Source organism: Euwallacea similis, chromosome 32, assembly GCF_039881205.1.
Source record: "Euwallacea similis isolate ESF13 chromosome 32, ESF131.1, whole genome shotgun sequence".
NCBI lineage: Eukaryota > Metazoa > Arthropoda > Insecta > Coleoptera > Curculionidae > Euwallacea > Euwallacea similis.
In genome coordinates, this window is record NC_089640.1 from 1870286 (window position 1) to 1898167 (window position 27882).

Below are 27882 nucleotides of genomic sequence, written 5' to 3' on the forward strand. Positions count from 1 at the left end.
ATTCGAAAAATATCTAATTATTGCTTTTCAACAATTTGAAAAGCTTTACTGGTCTTACTGCGCCATTGATATCAAATAGAGTGAACTCTCCAATAATAAGAAAAACAGGAAAAACGCACAGTAAGTTTTTACTAAAAAGTAATTTATTTGCGCTCATCATCTAACTCTAAAAAACCTTAAAATGTTATATTGGGCTCAAAATACAGCATTTTAACGTTACCCTAATTTAACGGTATTGAGATATCTTCTTTTCCCTACGGTTAAAGTTTATACAAAAAAGAAATCACCGTAGCACAGATAAGTTGATCTGAAACAGAATTTATGTTGTACATCTTATAAAACACGTAACACAAATCGAAAAACGGTGAGGATAGTTTTCGCAAATTTAATTTATTTGCTGCGCAATTGGTCAAAATAAAGGTTCCACTACCGAGTTTCACATTTTGTTATTATCTATTCTGTGCCACAAAGTAAATATCCACTTATATGTACAATTATTCGTATTTCTGACCGGATTACAATAACAACTAGCCTGGAAGCAAGGGAGTTTAAAAAGTCTCATTTGAAGCGATAGAAATCCTTCTAATCTCGTTCTATTATTAAATAGATACTTTCTACAATGTCACTTAAATTCGACTTTTAACATGGGGATTAATGGCCTACACTTTGAATTATTAGCTGAGCTGCTATCCAAACGACATATGACAGTAAAAAATGCCATTATAATAATTTTTTACAGATATGCTGACGACGTTATGATATCTGTCAAGCATCAATTTGTTTATTAAATAGATGTTAGAAGTCGGATTTTCTGTGACGGATAACCTATTTCGTATAATTCGGAAATATGGCCTAAAAATATTATTGTCTTTTCATGCGTATTCATTTTAAATGATTTGCTAGTGCTTATTAAGTAATGTTTGACTTAATGGTTTTTGTCAAAATGAAAAATCAATATGGCCGCTGACTGTAATGTATTAACTTTGACATTGCTGTCAACAGTTAATTTCAATTCGAGTTTTGACAGCAGCTTGGCCACGCTATTGAGAACTAAAATTACCGTTGAGGGCATGCGAAATTACTTGCTTTAAATTCTGCTCGCCAGAATTTGTTTCTTCAGTTCCCAATGGCCAAATGAACCATTTGAAACGTGAACGGATTACATAATGTTTGAATTCGGGTATAAAGCTGGTAAAATAGCTCCTTAATACACATTTAGCTCTACTTTTACCGATGTAGCCTACGAATATAACAATAATAAACTATACTAAATTCTATATTGTCGTGATCACAAAAGAGAATAACCGAATTCAAGTGACGTGCAAGTCGCCCTTTAAAATCCTGGTAAACGTTTTCTTGAACTGCTGATTGGCTAATGCGTAACAGAACGGATTCAACGGACTGTTCGTGTAGCACAGAAAATACGAGAACATGTAGAGATGCCGATCTATACAGGGTGGTCGCGTGCAAAACCCTACGACCAGGGCGAAAATGTGGTAGGGCGTCCAGCAGATAACGAATGCGCCCAAGATGAACGAAATAGTGCGCAACGCCTTGCGCGCACGGTTTTCGCTCTTGGACTTTTGGCGTACACCAAAAGCTCCCAGAGGCACCGCTAAATTCTTCTTTTTGACCTTGAACTTTTTTCCCAAGGTCTTGACGAAAGCCTTTCGAGCAGTAGCGTCCGTGGTAGCCTCAGTATCTGCTTTGTGGAAAGACTGATGTTTAGTCACGATGGCCGTTGCTGTCATGATGGCGGCGGCGTTACCTGTCTGCGAAATCGCCGAGATCCCCTCACAGGGGGAGCTAGCGCCGCTGTCTCTGAAAGAGCTCTTTTGCGAGTCGCTACCGCCGGACGGTTTCGTCGCCACCAGCGACGTAATGGGGCGATTAGAGCTTAATGTGACCTCAGTTTGAATTCGCACCGAGTTGGTTACCACGCGACTTTCTACTGTCTGAAAAGTGCTCTGCGCATTAGGCGGGTGGGGACTACTATTCTCGAGGCGGGGAGGACAACTCTCACTCACAATGGACACATTACTCAAGCTGGGGATTTTCTCCAATACCGGGGAAGGTACGACTACACTACTCTCGTCCATGTAGGTTAAATCGGACATGTCCAAGCCGGTCAACAAATCGTACGTGCTGTGCACTTTCTTGCTCGAGGGTCTACTACAGGACTCTACCAGGGGTTTCGCACCGAACTCGATGGAACTATATGAGGTGGGCAGCTTGGTGGGCCTTACCAAGTGTTGTTGGTTCGTTTTCTTGGGCTCTTGCAGCATCCTCGGCGCATCTTGCTTGTGTTGTAGAGGCGATGGTACCAAGATATCAAGATCTAAATGTTTTTCCTTTTTCGTAGCGGGAATCGAGCCGTTCAATTTCTGCGGAGAGGCTCCGAATATTTGCATGTTGCTCGTTTGAAGAACTGCAATCAAATTGCGGATTTGACATTCATGATGATTCATATAAACGATAACCTTACACATAGAACAAATAAGTTACCAAAAAGTAGATCTAGAGTAAACTGATTAAATCTTTAAAGCAATCTGGGACAGGAGTTTTGTAATTTACGAAGGATTTCTTGTTTGTTGTCTTCTTTAAATCGTGCTCCAATGTGCCACCTTATCAAATTTGTATTTTAATATAATATTATTTTACCTATATCCACTATGCTTTTTCTGTGACTTTTATATTTATCCTCCTTCTGCAACTTCCCAGTCATATTCATTCGTGGCTCGTTGCTTTGCATGGTACTATCCTCGTCGCTTTCGAAAGCTGGACTGGAGCTCCTCTCAGACTTCTCTTCCTGGAATGAACGTTGACATCAATAATCGTGTTGTTCAGTTATTATAGGAATATGCTTATTTATTTTTAAGACCATCATTATGGGCGTATAAGTCGCGAAAAACTTCAGAATTTTAACTCGGCTTGTTAGTTCAGAAGAGAAAAAAAAAGAAACAGGAAAAAACCTTGTTCGAGAGAATTTTCATATTCTTTTCCATTGTCGCTGTTGTCGTGGTTGTAGTATTCGTCGTAGAACTATCTTTATTAGAGCTCGTAGTCTTGTGACTAGAGTTGGAGTCTCCAGATCCACCAGCAGCATAACTGTCCCCAACTTTTAATCCATCGGCAGTAGTAAGAGGTCTTTTGCCTAAAACCAATCAGTAATAATCTGCGTTTTTTTACTAACAACACTAGAAACATACTCTCTTGTAAAAATTTATTGTCAAGTTCCTTGAATTTTTGACTATCTCCAGAGCCTTTAATTTGTATTTCCAGGGAAGTCTTGTTGTTGGGCAAACCTATTCCTGCAGCCCTGCCTGCCATTCCTACAAAAAGAAGAGAGAGTTGGTTAGGTCTGTAAGGCCCAGTTCACTTCTTTTATTAGTTATTTATTCTAATATTACATATTTTTTGTAGAATTCTAGATTTTTCAGTTTATATATTAAATTTGAACCTAAATTAACTAACAGTGGGAGTACCTGCGGTCATGAAATAATTCCATATTACTTTTAGAATATCTTATACACCTAAAATACTCACCCGACATTGCGCCTGCGCTCAACGCTACCATAGACTGCATCTTTCTCTGTTTAGCTTCACTCTTCTTTTGCATATCAAAGGCAGTTTTGTAGATGCCTGCAATGGTTAACTCCTTAATAATAATCGAATTCACGCGAAAACCTATATGTTCTTCCAAATTGGTATGAAAACCCAATACCAAATATTTTTTACCTGTATAAATAATGGACAGCGACATTTGACAGTGACAAATTAGTGAGGTTAGAAATTCAGCAAATGACACATTTTATTAGGAATCCATTAAGTTTGAACTTAACTTATGTGTCACTATCAACTGTCACTACCCATTACTTCCATACAGGGCACATTATCTGATTTTCGTGGCGTATCAAGAAGCTGTTGGACAAATACCTCCATATAAAATAAACAGGACTATGAGCGTTGACCAGAAATAAATGATGATCAACGAAGTATTGAAAACTGGTTCTTTCAGGAATTGTACTGCGCATTCGCCCGGGGAAAGATCGCGGTGTCCCACGAAGTGCTCCCATCCGAATATGCTGATGAAGAAGAGTAGTGCCGGTATAATCCAGGTGATGACCACCATGAGTACTACTCTTTGTTTTGTCCTCCAACTACGCAAAAAAAATAATATGAGTATTCGTTCAACAAGGAAATTTAAGGCTCAGTTGAAGTAACCTAAATTCGGAAAACTTCAACTACTCAGATTTATTCGAATTATATCTAAATAACTCAGACCGACCTGATTTAAAATCGCCTAGAACCTTGGAGCCTCGTAAGTAACCTAAAGTAAGTTAAGTAACATTCTTGACATATAAACAAAATGAAAGTAACCTGGTGCCGTTTGATTTACATGTGTTTAGTAAATCGTTCTAAGTAACTTGGATTGATCCAAGTCACTTCAACAAGCGTAAAGCAACATGATCTGACTCGACTTAAGATTATTCTTTAGTAACCCAAAATGTCAAAGATAAGGCCTTGAAGTGACTCAAGAAATGCAATTCCTCACGTTTTGTAATAAAGTAATCTGACACCCTACTTACCCTACGTAACCTAAGACCTAATTTACCTACCTTCGATATTTGGTAGCTATTTTCACGGAACAAAACCGATCTATTGTTATAAGTAGAACTGTATACTGCGAGACCAAACACACTGTATAATCAACGGACAACCACAAATCGCACAAAATAGGACCTAAGTCCCACTGTTCCTTCAGGACGTATACCGCAAAAAACGGCATCGATACTGTTCCTAAAAATGAAAACAATCATAAAAGATTGATAATTTAAAGACGTAAAAAAATACAGCTTAGCCAGTATAAATGGCCCTTTACTGCCTAAGAGGATAAAGCGACATTTTATCGCCTGTTCTGTGTCATGAAAATATCTTTTTGAGCCTACCAATGAGCATGTCCGTCGCCGCCAAAGAAGCGATGAAATAATTGCTGGGTTGTCGTATATTCCGGTCCACCATAAACGCTAAAAGCACTAGAATGTTTCCGGACACAGTCAGAATGATGCATATTCCAATACTTATAGCTATCAGTATCGTTTGCCACAGCTCAAACTGCTGCAAAACCGGATTTGACGACGGCTCTGAGGCAATCGTCGTGTTTTCACTAGAGCCTGAAAGAGATCGAAAGAGGTACTATCTTGATGAAAAAAACTCATGAAAATATCGTTTTTGGAGAACCGCCCTAATGAAGCGTTATTATCCCTCCGGGACGTACAAAAAGGCCTTTTTCGCTTATCTCTGTTTCAAATTAGCTCAATTTACATGAGCTGCTTTCGTAGTAGTCGCTTTAGCTACGTTTTGATAGTTAAAAATTTTTTAAAACACCCTCCATCATCGCTTTAATTATTATAATGGGAGCAACAAGTTGTGTCACGTATCTATACTGGACGTCTCATCAAAGTGCAAATATTTACTCGTGAAATTAACAGACTTTGTTGTTCAAAAATGACGCAAGCTTGGCACGAATGACGAAGAGACGGAAGTTTCCAAACAAAATAAAGAATCGAGAGCCCTCGAGTTTAAAAAATAGCTTTTGGTCAGTAAGGCAGGACGCGCTGTTAACTGATCTAGGACACCCGGTATATTTACCGTTCTTCCTTATCCAATCCCTGTCTGCACCGAAATTATCGAAGGCTTCGCTGATTAGTGACGTACCATTAAAAGGTTCGGTGCATCTAGTCACGGACAATATGCCCTTGTAAATGGTCCTGCAGATTTTTTCTTTTTGCTTCTGATGTTTCCTGAAAAGAACGAAAAATATTACGAAACGTCCCGAAAGAGAACTCAAATTAGTATAACAATTTTTAGTAATACTCGGTCTTATCACACCATTGACTAACATTAAATCAAAGTGCAAGATTTTTCAATTTAAAAACTCATTAGAGGTGCTACTTTAGAAATACAGTGGCGTCACTCACTTGGGCCCTTATACTTTTGTCGTTTTAAACAATTACTTGCCCCCTTGCTATGTCACGTTACTGACTTGTACCCGATCAAAATATGACATTTGAATTTGAGCTGAAATTTACCAGATATTTTGCTATAGAAATACAGTGGCGCATATCGTAGTTTTCGAACAGGTATATTTTTATCATAATTTAGAATTATTGTTTTTTGGTTAATTAGCTGGTTGATTGAAGATTAAGATTTCAAATTTTACTTTAAAAATTCGGTGGCGTAAGCAAGTGTTAATCGGGATTGGAACTATTAGTTTGATTTCAAGTTGTCGCTTGTCCGCTTCCTATGTCATGCCAGCAACTTGTACCACATATCTTCGTCTTTAAAACTCTCTAAACATCAGATTTTGCGTTATCTTAGACTTTCGACGGATTCATTAGACCTAGTCCCTTCTAGACACGACAGCACGAATGCTTGGGACTAGCGAAATCTAATTCCAGACACTTGGTTTTGATGTTAGTTGTACTAAAATATGTGAATGAATAAAATATTAAGCTTAGGCACGCCTCTGGCGCTCTATACAGGATATCTCTAAACATTTGCCTGTGAAAATCGTGTCGTTGCGTGTACCTTATCGCTGATATTGCAGAGCCCTTGGAAAAGCAAGGGAAGAAGGGGGACGATTAGGTCTTATTAAATTTCTAAGTTTGCGCATACATCAATGTGCCCGTAGATTTCGGATAAAACACCTGGTCGAGGGTTACAGAAAGATTACCAAACTCCCTTAATTGAGGAAGAATTATGCTGTTTCGGGCCACATTGTTTTAAAAACTTTTTAAATCATTATGTGAAGAAAAATCAATACCCAGATAATTTTCCCAAGAGAATTTTTACAGAAATAAAGTGTACAGAACTTGGATCTATTGATCCTAAATTCGTTGTCTTTATATCGAGAGTTCTTCAAATAAAGTTTTTCCTATAAAGGAGAAAAGTTTCCTTAATGAGAACTGGAAAGCACGCAATGTTTCATCCAGATGTAGCAACCTGCCATTTTGGCGTTGGTTAATTGTTCCTGAAAAAATCTTGACTCTTAACGCATCGGAGATCCCATTTAATGAGGGCCACTCGGGAAAAATTCGAGGTTAACCTTTGACTGTGTCCAGACTCTGGAAATGCCAAATGTTATGTAAATTGTTGCTTTGCGTTTTCTATTAGGAGCTGAGGAGAATAGAGTTGAATTTCCATTGAAAGTTATGAAATGGTGAGAAAGTTAAATTATGATTTTTCAGTCATCAATAAATTTGAACCACCAGAAGGGCTCCTTTAGAAATAAAGAAAATGTCACTTTATTCATTCATTTCAAGGGGATAGAAGAAATCGTATGAGAAATCAAGCGAAACTCTTTAAAAATGCAAACTACCCCACTGATTTTTCAAAATTATGATTGCGAGGTTTTTTTGAATTGCAGAATTTCTAATGAAAATCCAGGGACGTACACGACAAGAGGGACCTAAAATGAAACCGAAAAAAATTAGCTTTAACCGTTCACTTTAATATCGTCGTATGGGTGATTGAAATGTGTAAAAAAGAGTTGTCAAATCTACATGGCTGATCAGTGAGGTTTTTGGAATGACTTGAAAAAATGTGGTGGAAATGCTTTCGATGTTACATTCATCAAAATGAAGCGACTCAAAGCTGACAAGACACATTTAAATCGCCGCCGCCCCTGTCCTCAAGCTAAGCATACAGCGTCTTTTAAACCCTCCTCTCCAGTGAAGAGGAATTTGAATTTTAAAAGCTCATTAAATGCAAATGGGGCTCCGCTACATTATTAGAGTTATTATACGTGTCTAGTGATTCCTAAAATAATGGACTGAGAATTTCAACCAGTTTCGCTTCGCGTTAAAAAGAATTATTAATGGATGATAGATTTTATCTCTCCGTCTTTAGTATTAAACACCGAAACGGTGTTTAATAATGTAGATATTTGTGTGTTTTGATCTCCTTGAATATTAATTATTCTCTTCGTGGCTGAGGAGGAAAAAGGAAGAAACAAAATGTATGAATTTTCTTTAAATTAATCTAGTTTTTTTATGAGCTATATCAATTCGGCGAGAGAGAATTTATTTACCAGTTCATGGTACGCCCTTGAATTCTGTTGAGAAAATAAAAAATTCATCGAAGTATCAAGCCACTGGTTTTTGAAAAATCCAGGTTGCGAAGTTTTTTTGAATTACAGAAAAATATGCATAATTTTTAATGAAAATCTAGGGGCGTAGCATGGGCTAATTTAAAAACATAAAAGGAAGTTAAACGCGTACTCTTTCGAATATTGATGCCCTCGTTTTCGCGTCGGACCTCAAATTATATGCGGGAGTAAAAGTCGCACTTTTCTTCCTTGTTGTCCAAATAACTATTGAAACGCAAACGACGCTAGTGATTATTGAATAACGAAAGAAGGTTTCTTGAAATACAGAATCATCCGTAGAATTCAGGTAAAAATCCAGAGTAACACTCGACTCCCATTTGCAAGACTTCTAACTTTGCAAATTGATGTGGTTGGGGGCTCCAAATATCCGAAACTACATTGGCGAATTAAATAAATTAATGTTTGGCCTTGATTTAGGACAATAATATCTAGACTCCCCCTCCTATGTTGAGGGAGACATTTTAATAACAATTGGACAAAAGGCAATTTTTGAAATGTCATTCCCTATATCAGTTATGTAATAAATTAATAAATGTCCATTATATCGTTCAACGGTGATGAATACGAACACCGAGAAATGCTCCAAAACGAGCAGGAGCTATTGTGGATAGGGAACGTTACTTTGCGGGATAATAGAGACATATTGAATAGAGCTTATTATCTATCTATGGGTTATTTTTAGCCGGAGGTTTTATTGTTTCGCGTTTCATGCAAATTTAAAGGCCGATTGGAAAAATGTCAGTGTAACAATATGGTTTAGGCTGAGGATAGTACCTTCCATCTAAGCAAAAGCACGTGCATAGTCTAATTGGCTGATATTGTTGCTTCGTTAATGCCCGACAAGTTATGGCCAACTTTGCGACCACCAACTTTGAAATTTCTCGTTTATTTGCCTCAAAGTTTCGACCTCAGTTGCAAATGAATTTCTGCTAATTAAATTACATGGTGAGCCCAAGGCAATAACAACAATTATTCGGGAATGAGATATGATGTGTACGTAGTTGTTATTAATTAGCAAAATTAAAGCAGCTTTGAGGAATGGGGCAGAACTAGGCAACAATCCACTTTCAACTTTTAAATTATAGTTAAGTTGAGAAAAGTCTATCCATACTGTAGTTGGATCAGAAATTTTTAGGCACGTTTCCCTTAGAATAAAAAAAATAAACCCGGTGAATGAAATTCCACCAATTAATCCTTGCCCTCTTGGCACTTCTCGGGCTATCGGAATTTCTATAATTTGGCCCTGTCCAGACAAAATAAATTGCCGCTTATCGAGCCCTCTTTATTATTCTTGTTGCCCCCGAACATCTCCACTCTTTTCTCTTAATTGTCGCTTGTTGCCCCTTGTTTATTTTCGAGTTTTGTTCAGAAATAGTTCTCGACTCACTGCTTGATGAGTTCTACTTATTTACTATCTCTATCCCGTGATTTAAAAATTTTCGATAAGACTCTTGTTGAGGCCTTCTCTTTTACTGTTAGCTCCTGCACTCTCCATTTCTTTCTCTGAATTGGCGCTTCTGAACCCCTGTTCACAGTCTAGCCTTCTCTAAAAATATAGTTCTTGACTCGGCACTTGTCGAGCTGTACTTATTTTCTGACTCTATCCAGAGCCTTAATAATTCTTGCTTCGGCGCTTATCGAACCACCTTCTCTTCTTGTTAGTTCTGGCAATCTTCGCTTATTTTTCTGAGTTGGCATTGTAAATCCCCTTTACTTCATGGCTTTCAAAGAAAGCTTTTAATACTTAATGAGTCAGCGCTTGTCGAACTCATTTATCTTCTCGGTATCCTCGACAATCTTAACTTGCTTTTGACCTGGCGCTTGTCGAGCTGAAATAACTTCAAAATTAGCAAATCATGATGAAATCAGCATATTTTGTCATGGTTCTGCTAGAGTAGCCGCCTTAATAAGGGAATTGTCTTGAAAAGGTAATACCTTCCTAGAGAATGAAGGACACTATATACATAAGAAACTCAGAGCAATAAACACGGATTGAAAAACTATTATCGGTCGTCCTCCTTCACGAAGTTCGCACAATATTGGCCGCGTTAAGTACTAGATTTTTCCAAGGCAAACTCGTTTGATTTCCTTGAAAGAGACTCCATTTCCTCGACGACGTTTTGATGAAATCGAATGACAAAAACTGGGCATTATGCCCTCTACTGATTCAGAAAGGTGGTGAATCCTTAAGGAGTTGAAACGCTCTAGAGGGAAACAGGATTAATGGTCTAATACACGGCCTCATACCGGATTACAATCACTCTCAGTGTAATATCATGGCTGTCAAGGCATTTGAGGGACAACAACGTATTCTCTATTATATAACACTCCCTGACTAATGCCGGAAGCCGGAACATAATCTCATTTCCCAGTTGCTAATACATATTCCATCGACAATGTGTGTAGGGACTGGAGCTCGGGTAAAAAATGCATGTGATTTAAGGACAGTGAATTCGAAGCTGAATGGTCCAATGTGACACTGCGAAATTCCCCTTTAGGGAGAATGTTTGAAATTGTTTTTACCTTAAAAATGTCAATCTTTAAGTCAATCAGACTACTCTGAATGGAAAAATTCAGTTTCTCATATCTGGAATCAGTTCATGTTCTTAAAACTGCAAGAGCTATAAGAGTTCCATCCTTGAAATCTCCATTTCACGGCCTTTCATCCAAAATCAGACCAACAGGAATTATTCCTCTGGAAGAGTGCACAATAATCAATCAAACTTTGACGTCAATCGCGGGCCGCTACAAGAAATAGTTATTTGCATAACAAGGGAGGAAAGTGCTACTTTTACTCCCGCATATATTTTCAGGCCCAAAGCGAAGCGGAGGACATCAGCATTCGGGGGAGTAAAAGGCCCTTTCCTCTAGAGTGTGCACCTCATTTTTTCTACGATCAATGTATCGTTTTATAAAAAATAAGAAAGTATTTTCCTCCATGAAAAAATAACAAATTGTATATTTAGAATTTGTAAGACGGAAAATACTTTTGATCCCTAGAGAAGAAAGTATTTTTGTCCCTCAAGAATAGCAACATATTATGTATTCGGGATGAGCGGGGAGGAAATATTTTTACTCCTTAGGGAGGAAAGTATTTTTGTCCGTAAAAAGTAGCAACATATTGTGTATTCAAAACGCGTAGCAAGGAGAATACTTTTGCTCCCTAGAGAGAAAGTTTCCACTTTCTCTCCTATCCTCCGATAGGTGTTTTTCTTTCTGGGGAGCAAAAGTTTACTGTTTTCTTCCCTCAAATGAGGGAGAAAAGTTCAGTTTCTAATGAAGGTGATAGAGAAAAATATTTCCTGTTCTGGTAAGATTCTGAATAATTGAAATGTCACAAATAAGTCATACAGCTTTGCCTGTTGAATATTTTATATAATTCTACATGCTTCTAAGGCCCTATTTTTAACCTCCTAGTAAATTTTCCATCAAGATAATTTCCATGGAAACGGCAATATTGACCAATGCTCTTCTTTGATTTCGTCGTTTCGATGGAAATTATCTTGCTGACAGTGTTGCTAGGAGTTTAAGAAACCGGGCCTAAGTCAATCAATTACCTTCAACACAAACAACTAGGTACATATTCATAAAAAGAGGGAATTAGTGCGCAAAGCTGCCAATACTTTCTGGAAATTAATTGCCCTTATAGAACTTGACATCTCTCTCTCCCTCTCTACCGCTCTCCCTATTCCTATCTTCCTCCCTGCCTCCCTCCCTCCCTCTCTCTATCACCTTCACTCCCTCTCTCTCTACTTCATTCCAATTTTAAGGCTGTTCATGACGGAGCTTTAATTACTCATATCTTTCAAGGCGACTCCGAAGGATATTTAGGCCATTATACCAATCTTCAGTTTAACCTGTACATTTTTGAAAGTCTTCCGCTTCGATTTCGATAACGATGGCCCCCTCTTCACGCTAGAGTAAATGTTAAATGAATCGGACACGAACGATCGCGTCATGTGAAAATTGAAGGGATGCGGGTTAACCTTTAAGCAACCAATAGACAGATTAAGCCTGTATCCATTATAGGTCGGAATTGTTAAAACAGACACGTGCATGAAGGTTTTAATGATCAGTACGAGCAGGTGAAAGAACAAACCACTCTCAAAAAAGTCGATTTCGAAGAGTGCCTGTTCTTGAAATTAATAAACGATAATTTCTGATTTTCCGTTAAATGGAATATTAACTACACAGAAGCGTACAAGAGGAGAAAAAGAAGAGATTAAATCAACAAAAAAAACTGAGTGTCCCAGTTTTAATACACTCTCAACAAACTCGGGTAGTAATGTACGCCGATGGCTTTAATCTTGTTATAAAATCAAAGTTTGCTTTGTAACATCTAATTTTTAGAATTGTTTTTATTTAATAAGTTCATGCTGAAAAGTATTAATATTTAATAAGAACGCCACTGATCCTTAAGGCCATTAGATAGTTCCAAATTTCTTCTGTGATATTTAAAATTTTAACAATTCAAAGATTAATTACAGCGGCGTATCTGGTAGAAACAAGTTAAAGAATCGAAATTCGCAATTAATCTGATATCAAGAGTGTAGGAAATAAAGCTTTTCCTCACCACTGATTCTCTAACCATTTTAGAATTTCATTAAAAATAGGGTTGTAAACATGCAAATAAGAAATATATTAGCGGACAGGATAACGAGCTACGCCACTGAATTACTATGTTCCGTAGGCAGATGACTATTATCTGCTTTTACATATTTAATAAGCGACAGGACTAGCGTGTGAGAGACTGATTTACTGGATTGAAAGTAAGATAAAATTGACTTCAATAGTTTTCTATTGTATTATAAAATACACAAGAGATATGTCATTGAATTACTATAGATGTAGTATAGAAGAAGCTCTTGTACGTCCTCTACGGTACCTCTAATGTAAAATATTTATTAAAAACATTCAGCAGCGTGCTAAAAACTGGCTTAAAGGTTTCGAGGCATAAGATTAAATCAAACTTTAACTGTCCATTTTCAAGATTTAAAACATTCATAGTTACGTGTTACAAGAAGTTAGTTACGTTACCGTTTTCTGAAGATTCAAGAAATAAGATTTCCCCGAAAAATTGCCTTGCCACTTAACCTGCGCATGCGCACAATGAATTGTTCCCCACTTTCGGTTGGTGTGATAGTATCATTAATTTGCACATCAGTCGGTTTAAGCCTGTTAATATTTATCGGCCAGATGTGGGGCAATACAACATTATCGCGCCGTCATTAATCACAAGAGAGTACGTTTTAACTTAATAATTTCGACGGGCAAACAGAGCGTTGTCGTGGAGTTTCGATCATGTTCATTGGGGGGATCGAGGGGGAATTAATAACTAATCATGTTTGCGCAGGGTTGGATCGCATTTAATCAAATATACTTATCATTAAGGCTCAATTAAAGTTGTTGTGGTAAAAAATTCTAATTTAATTAACAATATCCGTTAATTACAGAAACAGATAATTAGTTTCAATTACTCGACTTTTAATTCTTGAATGAGATGTATCTCTCCAAGTCTCCACTGGTTTTGGTGGGTCCAAAAATCACAAAATCAATTTTCTTTTACTTCCGGAAAATTCTAGAAAATTTCTTCAAAGAAATCTTCGCAAACTCGTTTATGTTCGGCTTTCTCCGGAGACTAACCGCGATTATTCCTACTAAAACTAATTATTATCGAAACGCACATAACAAAGTTTAATCGGCAATCATAATTACAACTGGATCCAGACCTTCACACCTCGCATCAGAGAGGGAGACCCAGAGCTGGTTGATCAATGCTCTGTGAAATTTGTACGAGTCGGCAATTATTTAACGAGTCACGAACTGTTAATTAAGTTTCTCGTCCTCTGTCGCGTTATTTGTCGTTATTCCAAAGAGAGGAATAACGCTCCAAATTGGGGCGAAATTGATAATCTGGAAATTAAAACTTACGTTCAAATAATCATTTGCAGTTAACAACTATCCATGACATTACACACAGTGAGCCAGAGTGGTAAAGCTCAAAAGTCTGGATAATTTTCGTATTCCTAAATTTGACAGCTGTAAATTAATAGTCATGTGCCATTTATTACCAAGTGCAGTCGCTAGGGGGAGCTCTCAAACAACGAAGTTTTGATTTTTCTAGAATGTTCTCGATCCAGACACCGTTATAGTTTACATTGTCATTTGGGGGTTTCCCTGAAAATAATTCCGTAAAAGGGTTAAAACAACGAAGATAAGAATGAGTTAGACATAATGAGGTTTCGAATTATTTTTTAATCTGTGGAATTACATTGTCAACAAATTCTCTAATCTGTTAATCTCTTCTCGAGGTTATAAATCAAATACCTAATAAACAATTCGAAATTAAACAAATCTAAAATTTTAATTAAAAATAGAGCCCCTAAGCGTGTAATGTCAGATTTGTCCAGTAGAGGCACTAATTGAAAAATGGCTCGATGATTTTCAACTTACTCTGCTTGGTGAGTGGTGGAGAGTTTAATTAGGTACCTATACTAATTTAAAAATGCAATCAATCCCTTTGCGAGAGCGAATTAGAGCCGATAGATTTTATAGAGGGTGTTAACAAGCTCCCCGGGTGTTGTTTGTTTACCCACGCGTTATATTGGATTCAGGGGACTGCCATTAAACCTGGATGAAGTCTGTTTGTCATGGCAATTTGAAAATGTGAACATTTCCTGTAGATTCAGTTTTAATTGATTAGATATGGAAGCCGTGTACCAGCCAGCACGCACCATCGATGTAATGTATGGTTAGTCTTGTCGTGTAACGAGTCGACGTTAAGTATCGATTGGATTCAAATAGCCGTGGCAATATAAAAAGCTTATTTGGATAGGGGCCATTTACATTGCAAATCTGGACAATCGACTGCGACCCACTGTGAAGTTCCCGAATTTTCCATTAATTAACAAAAAGTTGACACTTTTTTCGCTTTACATGGTTTTGCCCTAGCTCTAAAATCGATAATTTGCTCATCTCTACAACTAATAGAAATTCGGATTTTTTCGTAAACTCCTGCCCTTCATCGGCTTATTAGTTTGGCGCTTAAATCAGTGTATCTCATACTCAGAGAAATGATAAAATTGTGCGACTTGTAGGCCTTAGTTTTTTTTTTAGATATTAAGGTTTAAGAGAAGATACATGATCTTAGATCTGAAACATTGATATTCAATATTAAATGTAAAATGTGCTATTTTCTAAAACCCTCCATTAAACCATACAAAAGAATAGAATCGCTTACCATTGAGCGATGAATTCTGGACCAATGGCGAAGATTGGAGTGGTCCGGTTCGGGTCGGTGAAATTGTTCATTCTCGTTCTTCACCAGTGAGGCAGATAAAGGTCATATTAAGGCATCATCCCTCTGAAACCAAGATGATAAATTCAAATTCCACTTCCAGGGTAGTATCAAGTCCTGGAACCCTCAGGGGCTCTATATGTAAGTAAGTATGTCAGCGGCGTAACGTCTCTCAGAAAAGCTATCTCATCTTAGTGTTAATATCTATTATCAGTCAGTACGTTTTTTGTGCAATCTGAAATTGATATAGCGGCAAACAGTGACACACGGGGCTCTAATTGAAGTGAACCAACGGCGAAAGAAGACACATTAGAGAGAGATTTTATGAAATATTAGAAAAAGACTTATTTCCTTTTTAAGTGCGCTACTGATGTGTCCTACGTTATTAAGTGACAAATTTGAACTCTTTACAGAAACCTTAGAATATTCATTATGTATAAGCTCAGACGCGATGTAGCATCTTTTCAGTTTAATGATAAATTCTTGAAACTAACTTTTCAGTTTCGGAGTCCTTCATTAATACGCCCCTGAATTTTGAATTAGAAAGTAATAAATTTCGTCGCTCTAGTGAAACATTGGAAATTGATTGATAATTTATAAATTCATTGTTTTGCCACAAGAGAGATTTTTGCTAATAATTCTTTCTACACCCTCCAAGAAACTTTTCCTCGATCTCGTACAGGCATGAAATTTGATCCAAAATCATATGTTTCCATTTTTCTCCCTCGCCTGTTGACTCCTAATGAATCAAACCCATAAAATTTCCTTCTACGATCGATAGCGAATTTAAAACCCCAGTCGTTCTGGAAGAAATATAAATCCCAGAATCAGGTTATGTAGTTTTATGGATACACCGAGATACGGGGACAATCTCACCGAAGCCCTGAGGCCTCAAATGGAGCAACTAAAGTCCTTATTTGTAGCCGAGTGGCATGTTGCCGGTTTAAAACAACGGAAGGCGCATTACCCATCTCCTTTTTATGTTTTTACATGTTTATTGTGTCCTCAAAAACTACGTATATTTTTATTTTTAATATCTCAGAAATTAGTGCGGTAAAACCGAAAAGATTCGCTATTGATAGACAAATGATTATTATAACGTCGATATCGCAATAAAAGAAAATTTATTTTCCATTTGGAGATTTCTCCTTCTTCGCAAATAGAAAAGAAATACACAAAAACTCATTAAAATACGAGCTTTATGTAGATATTTTCAGCCGAAAGGGCTCGAATTTATCTTGAAAGGGGAGACTTTTATAGCAGTGAAAATTGGTAATAACACAGCATTAAGACCTTTTTATAGTTTATTCAATTTTAGACACTTCAGAAACGAACAGACTGTAACTGTCACATGCAATTTTCCTTATAGTTTATCCACATTTAAAATTGACAATTTTATAGAAACGAATTTCAATGTTTCTAAAAACCAGTGGCGTACTTGCATGATCTCTCAAAATTTCCACAAATTTTTCAAATTTCTGGAATTACACTAAAATCGTGTTTTTTATCGAGACATTTTTTCGCCTGTGACTATAAAATGCGTCCAGCGCACCTCTATTTTTAATGTAGTGAAACGCATAACTAAAAATCATTGGCGTATCACAGTGTTTTAATATTCAGCAGTTTCCCAAAAATTTTTGCGTCCATTTAATTTGTTGGCTGGTTTTTATCTGCAGATAATTGTGATCTGCACGTCCCACTTTAAGCACGTTCTTCAAATTACAGATAACCCTATCTTATAGTCAGTGGCGGATCTAGGTGTAATTGAACTGTCTGAATATGTCCGTCACTGAATCGATTGCAGATTGCTACGCTTATTTTTAGTTTCCACGTTCCTAATGATGGGTTTAAAAATCTAATAGGGCCAGAGATCTCGAATCCGATGTCAAACACAATTAATCATGCGGGGTATTTTGACAGACTATTTGTCCTTTAAATATTATATTACGTTAAGTAGATAATGCATTGCTTTCCTACTATTTGGATTGGGGGGAATTTGCATTTGTCAGCTTAAATTTAGAGGATAACGTGTTATTGGAAATCCGATGAGAAAAATTAGTCTCTATGCCACTGCTTTTTTAGACGTCTAGTTCATAATCCTGATTAATGCAGAGCAGGACCAATACTGTATTAAGTCGCAGTGATGTATGTACAATTGGAAATCTTTGTTTTGAATAATGTGTTTCGATCGCATCAACTTTGATCGATGTACGCCACAATTTTTGTCAAATCCCGGTAATCTTTCGTTCTCTGGTAGACAATGAACGATATTAATTTCAAATTAAAAATCAGTGGCGTAGGATGCTCCTCTTTTCGAGTGCTAATATTAGACACTGTCTTTTAAAATATACTTATGTATTTTTGCCATAAATATTGATTACGCTACTGTTTGTTTATCTTTTGTTTAGTGCTTTTTCTTGTTGGTTTCTTTGCTACTGTAACGCTATTATCTACACCCACGTAAAGTTGATGATTTGTACTCTTACAGAAATGGGATGATACTAACACTATATAAAACCCAACGGTACAGAATATTTATCCTTGAAAGTGAACATCTTTAAAACTTTCTTTAAACGATTAATATCTTTTCTTGTTGTTACCTTTCTTTCTGTTTTGTTGTTCCTAAGACAGTACCAACGAACACGCCACTGTTGTCTATTGTTTCACGCAAATCAAGTTATACATTGCTGTAGATACAGAATGTTATGTAAGTACGTGATCAAACATCAAAGGGTGAATTTTTTAGTGATTTTGAGACGAAAAGTTAATATAAACGTACGTCCGGTAATGCTTCATTTTCAACATACACGGTGTCAAAGTAAAAAAAATATTTTCGTAAAAGTCTCAATAGTCCTTTAGCCGATTTTTTTGAAATTTGCCAGTGTTATTTATAATTATTATCGTTATTTAGGCGCTACCAATTTTTTCAAAACTTTTATATTTTTTTCGCATTACGTGACTAAAAGTACAACTTGATGCGAAAAAATTCAATAGACAAAAAAGTTGTATTTTTAGTTGCTTAATGCGAAAAAATATAAAAGCTTTAAAAAAGCCAGTTTCGCATAAATAACAATAATAATCATAAACAACACTTCCAAAGTTTAACAAAATCGGCTAAAAGATTATTAAGATTTTTACGAAAAAACAATTTTTAAAAAAAGTTTCACACCCTGTGTCTTGAAAATGAAGCATTACTGAACCTATGTCTAGATAAACTTTTCGTCCTAGAATCACTGAAAGAACCACCCCTTAAAGTTTTGGCACATACTTAAGTAAACCTCTATATAGTCGAGAAATGAAACTACAAGTTAGGGGTTATACATTTTTCGAAAATCATTTGAAACTGTCTATTTCTTTACGCTTTGCCACCTCGATGAAGAACTGGGCACAACACTATTTCCTGTCAAATCAAGTTGGTAATTATTTGTTAATATAACCCTTTAGTGCCCGACAGTACTTAAAAGTGTTACGGTTACTTTTAACTGCTGTTCTGTAATTTGAGCGCATTTCGACCGCTCTTGCATGTCAGCACTTGCAGGGAAAACATGTTGTTGAGATTGGTGCGCATGCGTGAATTCATATTTCCATCTGTCAATATTATTAGTTCGAAAGTTGTACTGTGTGCGTTGTATCACGTGTGTGAAATTCGGGTTAGCTGAATCTCTTGTAAATTTTTATTTATTTATATATTTTATATGACAATACTTTTTGTTATAAGAATTTTATTTTGAGTTATGCAATTTTTAGTGAAATATATGTATTTTATTCGGCTTAAATTTTTAGAATAAACTTTTTTAATGCCTGACAGCACTTATAAGTACCCTTTTTTTCAAATCACCCAAAAAGAGCAAAAATATGACAAAACATGTTTTTCGCGTTTCTTTTGACAATAATAAATGAGACAAATAATTATGCAAATCTGTTTTTATTGTTACACACAGATTTGGGCATTAAAGGGATGGAGAGAGAACTGGATTAAAATCGAATATAATCACAGTGGCGTAGAATGGCTATGTTTTCCAGCCAAAATATTTGAAAATTTTACGTTTTGAAGTGTCTTTTTCCATGCAGTTGATAAATTGCTCGATTCGGATGCCAGTACACCACTGTTTTCTGTTAAACGAAGGCGATAAATTTTACTGGAGAGAGAATGGAACTATAGTAATCGATGAAAATCGCAGGGACATCAGGATCGAAACCTTCTGAAGTGTTATAAAATTAACTGAGAATAATATTCATTCCTTATTAAGGGCTCAGGCGAAAAACCCTATAAACGTTATCAAGGGTTTTCGTCCGACTCCTTAGTAAAGGATGAACGTTATTCCTCGTGAGTTTCAACTGAGAATAGTGTGCAATTCCACCGCTCCGACAACCTCTACATGTGTGACACGTTATTTCCAAATGGAATAAAAGAAAAAGGGAAAAAAGCAAAATTATAGTCTCCGTCCGTGTAAAGAAGTATGAGTATGACTCATATATATATATACATCTCCTTTTTGGCGTAACGTAATACCCTTGGGCTCAGTTACATTTGCGATACGGAAGGATTCAAACCGACACCGAAAATCCGGATTGATTTTCCAGAGCTCGATCTGTTTAAGCTTCATTTGGATTAAATCGGGTCCTCGCAACACGTAAATGTTTAAATTGGGCCAAATTCTATTTTTGGACGAATCCCTTATAACGGCGACAGCATCGAGGTGTTATTATTTCGTCCCTTTTCTGGATCCTACATTCCTCCTGTGTTCAACTAAAGAATGGATGTATTCAGAGTTCAAAGTTGTTTCTCTTGTTTTGATTTAGAATGGAAAAAACTAAAGGAAAAGGTCAAAGTGTCTGCCCTTTAGTAATCAAATTAAAAACGTTCCCAGGCGAAAGTTTCGTCTTTCAGAATGTTTCGAAATATCAGAAAAAGACGCAAAAAGCGAGTGGCCTTATTAGAGCCGGGAAGCGAAATTAGCAATCGCAACAAATGTGATAAACGGAATTTTGCCTTAAGAAAATTCCTGAAGGGAGTTTTTACGATTTTCATTCCACTCGTTATGTCGGCGACTATGAAGGGAAGAAGGTGCCTGCGAAGTTAATGATGATGACACCCCAAGGACACAGTAATAAGTTCAAACGTACAAAATATGGAAATTGAAAACGCAGAAGGGCATCCTGCCCATCGCTATTCAATTAAGGAATGCTCGAGCGGTGTTAAAATCTTGTTACTGGAAAGGTCGAGGGAAATAAGGGTGCACAGCGAAACCTCGACAACGCAGGGGGTTTACCGAATCGGAAATAGCGAAAGAAGCAATCAAACCGCGGAGGAGCCCTGGGGTCTAGATTTGCGTCGTTCCATACGGGGAACGCTATTACGATTCATTGACACCTGTTCGTGAAAATCCCCTTAGAAGGGAAGAAGTGAAATTGGGTTGAAAATGGCGCCAGAATTGACGGATGCTACGCGGAGATTAAGTTGGGAGATCTGGCGATGGGAGAGAGACTCCTAGAAATTCGGAAAAAAGCGCAATCTTGGCGGGAAAACCTGAAAAAACGCACGATATTAAATATTTTCAACTTTGAGATTTCCCGGATAATGGTTTGATACCATCCTTATTCCAGCAAAAAGAACGTGATGTCTTAAAGAACAGTGGCACCCTGGGCCGCGACTCAAGGTTCCTAATGACAAGAGAATTATTCATAAGGCAAAATTTGATAATTTCTAGCTTTTTCAGTTAAGAAAACACGTCCTGTGGCAATCAGATTTTGCTTGCCCATAATCTTATTCTTTCTCTATCTCAACGAAACTTATCAACGCGATTTGACAGAAAACAGTGGCGTACTAGGTCCTGAATTAAGGTTCTTTTATGACAAGAAAATCAACTTGCAGAAAAAGGAAGTTTTCAAACATGTTCACCCTGACAGAGGAACTTTCTATGCCACTGTGATGTTGCTCGATTTTTATTCAATTATTTCCAAACCTAATTTGCCAAGAAACAGCGATGTAGTGGAACCTGAATCAAGGTGATTTTTCTACAGTAATAAAGTTCGATCATTTTTTCACCCTTAAGAAAAACATGGTACTCCACTGTGTATTTATACGAAATTAGTTCTGCTCTATTTATATCAAAGTAAAAAGTGTCAACTTGATGTGGCAGCAAATAATGGCATACTGAACCCCGATCCAAAGATAACTGTAGATACTCATAAGAGAATGCTTTCAAAACAGTCTACGTCACTGTATTTTCTGTAAAAATTATTGTTTTGTTGGCATCGGTAGGAGAAACACATCATTCATAAGAAAAGTTCGCGCCAATAGGTTTAAATTTCTAAACTGAAAAATTATTAACTCGTTCTAACAGCTATCAGTGACATAGCTGCTGGGATCTGATTCGATTTTAGAAATTTGAAAAAATATTTCGTTTACTGTCATAACTCTTGTAATAATCCTTAAATGCTTATGTGTCCAAAAAGAAACAACATGAAGGACAACATCCCAGATTTGCCTATTAACTATTATGTAAATTTAAGCCCTCAGAACCATCATTATTCATCAAAAACACGAAACATGGCGGACCAATAATAACGAAAATTGCCAAGGGATGCACCAAAGCAATTAAGAGAGCATACATATGGATCACATATACTATAAATTTTTGACTAATGGACTTGATGATTTATTGCGTGTCGCATAGATGCGGGACAGTAAAGGTTATCCAGAAATTTGTCATGCGTGAGATGAATCACGAATCACGATACGATTTTCAGAAAAAAAAAGCGATTCGCAAACTGCCACTATCAACGCAACAGACCGACATATAGCATTGACAACAAGGACATGTTATGACAGATTTTTTTGACATCTGTCAATTTCTTATACCCCACTGACGTTGACATTTAGCATTGCCCTAAATTGTCATATTGAGTAAGGTGTTATGAAGAAAATTGAAATAAAACAACGGTGGTTTGATCAGAATCCTCTCCTAAAAAGTCCATTATTGGAGAATTCGTATTATGTTAACCTATCTACGATAGGTGAATAGATTCAAGCTAGTAGGCAGGCGTAAATAGCGTATTATGACATAAATGAATAAGGGCTGTAGACAATGTACCGGAGGCGGCGGTGTACGAGATCTCGAGGCCAGATAATCCATTGTTGGAATTGATGTTCGCGGTAACAAAACCGCCGTATCACTGTCTTAGTTTCTGTGGTCTCTGTCTTCGTCTCACACGTGACTTAATTAAACTACATAATTTATGTCCCTGAGCTGATCCCTGGCTTAAAGAAAATGCGGAAATTGACGACTTCTCTATAATGCAGAAGGGGGAAAAACAGGTCAAAAAGTGGAAAATACGCAAAGTACATAGTCGATCTTTTCTAAAAGAAAACTACCGATATATTTACTTTGAATCGACCCTTTATGCAAAAAAGGCAAAATTGATAGCAAACTCAAAAAAGGGATTTTTTTCCCCCCACGAACTATATCTAACATAAGGGAAAATCAAATGATAAATAGGTGCCCTTACACCCCTTAAGGCTTCTGTAGAATTTATAGCACGAAAAGCACTTTATATGGTTCATATCAAAATTGAGCCAACAGGCGCCATCTTGAATCATCTTTAAGCTTCAATTAATTTCCATTTTTCGTCACTTCTTCCATGATATTTCCACTGGAACTAGAACTGTCATTTGCGCCTTATTTCCGTGATTAATACCCATAGATAAAACCGTTCTTCGATACCGCATACAAAATGGAAACAGTGTATAGATTCCCGTGCACACTTTACATGCTTCTCAGAAATAAATTGTAGAAAATTGCCGGAAGATGTTTGCTTTCCTTATCTTTGAATTTTTCTTTGCCGCGCTTTCTTTATGTCCGGACGTTTCATTTTCTTTTTTTTTTTAATGCACCGTTACCGAATCGTTTCCACTCCTCTACTGGTACAGTGAAAACTTTTAGAAATATTAGCACCGATGCAAGAGTGGAATAAGTAGACTGGTTACAAATCAAAGAATCTCTTCCGAAACTTCAGCCTTAAAGAAGCATCCTAAATTGTAACAATTTCACTCTTCACTATTAGAAACTAGAGCCACTATTGATGTTATCACCGGAGCCACTAGAACCATAAAAACCCTTAATAAATATCTATACCAGTGCAGGACTAACGCAAATAGAATCAATAAATGAAAAGTAAGTTTTTAAGTAACAGAACGTCATCGAAGCGCCGCGCATGCGTCTTCGAAAATTTTAGGCCAATCTCACTGTTTCATTGACTTCGTAAAGTGACCACTTTCAACTCATTGCGAGGAATTGACATTAGGGTAATAAATCTATAAGTTATTTGGATCTACCAAATAATTGCCGGTTTTTCACTAAAAATGGTCGCCATTGCATTAGTGCCCCTCACTGGACACTTGAGGTGTCACTTTGTGACAGCATAAGAGACGTAAAGATTTTAAACATAATGCCTTATTTACACCAAAAAAAAGGGGGGGGGGGGGTTACAAAACTGCAAAAAACAAGGACCGAGTTCAAGCGCGACATTAACGCCGTTGCCGGTGAAATGTGGTAAAAAATGAGGTTTAATAGACACTGCATTGCATGGTAAATATAACACATTGTATGGTACATTTCTACCATACACTTTTACATCACTTGCTTTAATGCTCGCTATTATCATAAGCAGCCAAGTATACACAAAATCAATGAAATACGGTTTGTGAATGGAAGAAAATCGGATTTTTTACCGTTTTCCAATGAAAACACTAAAAATTTCAAACTTAAAATATAGTTATATCTAACGATCTAGAAGAAATGTATGTCGCATTGCTTTTTTACAATTTCGTCCGCTCTTTTTGACAAATTAGGCACTAATCCGTGGCGAAGAAACCCCAGGAAGTGATATCACCATAACATCTATGTACGTCCTATACAGACTATCTCATAAAAACAAGCAAAGCTGTAACTCAATTATTTATGAACGGATTTTGATTAACTAAAAATTAACTTAAACGATATTGTTCAGACTATTAAATAACGTTGAAGTTGATTTTTTTTAACTCAACTTCTGCTTCAGGTGTCAACTTTAGAATTTTAAATAAAACTACGTATTTTTTTGCCTTTTTTGAGTGAGAACACTTTTTTAAATTTGATGATGTATGGTAAGTTAATGTTATAACAATTTTTAACTTAAAAAAAATTGAAAAATGTTCTTTCTTTAAGCACTAATACAATGCTTTCAACATTACAAATAGGATTTTTTTCTACATTTAACAACATATTTCTCCGTAATTTTCACAAAATATCATTTCTATAAATATTGCTCGACTTGACTACCATCGTGTTCTATACATAATTGATATCTTTTGATTACACCATGCATGGCATTCCTAATGGCATTTGATACAATTTGCTGAGAAACATATACAATTCCCTATCTTAAAATATCAACATTTTCTGGTTGAGTAACATAAAGTCTATTTTAAAGGTAGCCCTATAGCTAAAAATCCAACAGAGATAGGTCTGGTGAACTAGCCGGCGGTTTTATCGTTTCGCTTCTCGTTGGGTCTTAATGGGCTCCACTTGTCCATGACACCAGGAATCTTTGTACAGGATAATGTAACAGGATAACATGGAATAAAATGCAGATAATCACAGGATAACTCAGGTCGCCCCACGCTGATTCAATTTTTTTTCAGTTAAAAATTTTTTTAACATTAACTTACCATACATCATCAAATTTAAAAAAGTGTTCTTAAAAAAGGCAAAAAAAATACGCAGTTTTATTTAAAATTCTGAAGTTGACATCTGAAGCAGAAGTTGAGTTAAAAAAAATCAACTTTGACATTTAGTGGTCTAAACAATATCATTTTATTTTGTTTTTGGTTTATCAGAATTCGTTCATAAATAACTCAGTTAAAGTTTTACCCGTTTTTTATGAGACATCCTGTATATAGAGCGATTACGCAATTCTGTTTTATGTCATGATTCTGTCACTGTCCTTGAATTTGAATTTTTGAACCAGACAATTTTTATATTAGTGAGAATGAATAGGTGCGATGAAATTGAAATTTCAACCGTAGTTGCTGATTTTACATTATAAATATAGTGGGCGTTCACTTATTTTCAACAAATGCGCTTGAAATCCACTTTTGTGCTGCATTTCGTCCGTCAAAACTTATTTTTAATTTATTTATTTTAATTATTAAAATAATTTTTCACTTCTAACATCAAAAGATTGGGTGCGTTGAATGACTGCAAAGTAAAATAATGTCGCCAATCATGTTCTCAACGTCCCTAAAATACCGATTTCTTTTTCGTTTTTTGCTACAATTAAATATAGAGAAATATATAGAAAACTAGCTAACGTTTCACTTAATACCCTGGAAACGGAGTGAAATGGAAACAAAAGGACAACATTGTTAAAAAGGACTTCTAAGAGACGCTTAAGAACGTTTCGGTTAAATCCGTTTATAATGCTATTTCTAACTTAAAAGACAAAATAGAAAAAAACGTATATTTAATTTTCAGAAATATTGAGAGAAATATTGGCAAAACTGCCGATTTGAAAAGGGATTTTTATCATTATCTAAACAAACCTATTCGTTTGAAGGGGTCCATTGGCCCAATTTCGGGATAGCCAAGAGGGTTTTCCATTAATATAGCAAATTTGTACACCGGCAGGCAAGACACAATTTTGGGTAATTCGGGGATTTCATTGGATCACCGGGTTAATCTGCTTAAAGCCGATTTGGCCATCGCTTAATGGAAACGATATTAGCATCCACTCGTGCAGGTATATACGGAATAAACGCGGTTACACAACCCTCTTTAAATTGCGATTTTCCTGCTGCATATACCTGCTAGGACCTATTACATCATATATGTATACAATGTGTAACAAAATTATGGAACGCTCGCAGTATCTCGCGAACCACTATTACAGGTTTTATGAGATTTTTGTCCATTTGGATATGAAATTATGCCACATAGAATAATGAGTTCTGCGTGTTATGACCAAAAAAAAAAACGAAAAGCGTCGCAGATATATAATATTTTAAGATTATATGTATACAGGGAGTCTCAGAATGTGTTAGCCCCTTCGAATATGAATTATGAAAGACCATCAAGATCAAAGATTTATACAGATAGTGTAAATGAGCTCATAAAAATGGCATTTTGAATCGTTAAGAAATCACATATAGAGTTATTATTTTTTATGTGAATAAGTATTTTGTTTTAATAAAAATGACTGCGGAAAGGTGACTTTACAACATCGAGTAATGCACCAGATTGTCCCTACGAGCGGGCAGTAAAGTAGTTTTACCGCTTGCATTTGTGACCCGAAAGTTGTACTTTACCGCACGAGTGCAGTAAAGAGCTTTACCACTCGCAAATCAAAGTAGTATGTGTCAGTGTCAAAATTCTTCCTGAGTGCTCTCAATTGCTGACTGAATTTGCTCTGCGTCATTCAGTAAACTTCAATCAGCGTGCGACAAAATAGCTCTTTCCACACTCGTTAAGTAAGTAACTATTGCCATACTCAGTATAGAAAGTATTTACATACTGGTGTTCTTCTTTTGATTTTTATGATCAATTCTTGTATCGTGGAAGTGTCCATTACGTGACACCATCTGATAGTGCGGACAATAGGTAGTTGTCCGTTATGTATAAATTCTTTACTTCCACGCAGTATCGTAATCTTTCTTTTAGTCAATAAGTGTCTTGCTAAAAATTATTTTCAGCCTCATTTTTCACCCTTATTTGTCAGCTCGAACATACTTTAGAAGGGTGTTTAACGGCCAGTTTTCCAGAGTTTAAATTTAAAATATGTCTAAACAGAATTGATCGAAATCTCCAAAACTTAGAGCTAAAAATAATTCACTCACTTGATGAGATCGCAACTTTGCAGCCATATTTTAGAGCGTGCGTTTTCACTCACTTCCCGTCCTGTAATTATTATTATTACATTATGGAGAAACGGTGCTTTGTCCATTAACAAAATGCCGTGGAAGAGATAAAAACTTCCGTCAGCGCGAAAACTTCCCGATGATGATAAGGGCCCGCTTCGAAACTTTGAGCGCGGGTAGACCCCCAACAAGTGAGACGCGAAGCGCTTTCCATGGGCCTGATTTTGAATCCAGGATGCGAACGCCTGCGCCACGGGCACTTTATCTGGAATCACAGGCAATTTATTTTCCCTGGTTTAGTTATCTAGGTATAGGTACCCTCCTCCCCCGCTTCCCGCAAATTTTATTCATCAAAAGTTCAAGGTGTTCTCTCATATATTCAATAAAAAAAATTGACCACCTTATCCAGTGGTCTGTTGATTATATCCTCCACCATAATGAGCCTCTACGAGAGCTATTTCCCTACACAGTTGCTGTTTACCGCATCTATGAGCGTGCAACAAAGTGGCTTTACCGCAT

At 36.5% G+C, this 27882-nt stretch overlaps 2 protein-coding genes across 4 annotated transcripts in view; one reads left to right on the forward strand and one right to left on the reverse strand.

The window, feature by feature from the left end:
• Nucleotides 1-139: 139 nt before the first annotated feature.
• On the reverse strand, nt 140-27542 carry mAChR-B (muscarinic acetylcholine receptor). Of its 3 annotated transcripts, none has more exons than XM_066403928.1 (12): nt 27343-27542; nt 15411-15533; nt 5653-5804; nt 4950-5174; nt 4620-4800; nt 3937-4160; nt 3547-3642; nt 3210-3332; nt 2973-3154; nt 2662-2809; nt 2247-2428; nt 140-1955 (listed from the first exon to the last, which is right to left on the reverse strand). In XM_066403928.1, exons 2-12 carry the CDS (start codon nt 15479-15481, stop codon nt 1311-1313), a joined length of 2229 nt encoding a protein of 742 aa, XP_066260025.1. In that variant the 5' UTR covers nt 15482-15533; nt 27343-27542; the 3' UTR covers nt 140-1310. The 3 variants fall into 3 exon arrangements, with proteins under 3 accessions (XP_066260025.1, XP_066260024.1, XP_066260023.1); XM_066403927.1 differs by having other exon boundaries at nt 140-1702; nt 1769-2428; XM_066403926.1 differs by having other exon boundaries at nt 140-2428.
• Nucleotides 17839-27882, forward strand: part of LOC136418030 (solute carrier family 25 member 32-like) — a 102121-nt gene continuing 92077 nt past the window's right edge. The window contains exon 1 of the mRNA XM_066403931.1: nt 17839-17848. The gene's annotated coding sequence lies outside the window, so the exon portion shown is untranslated. The remainder of the gene's footprint in view (nt 17849-27882) is intronic.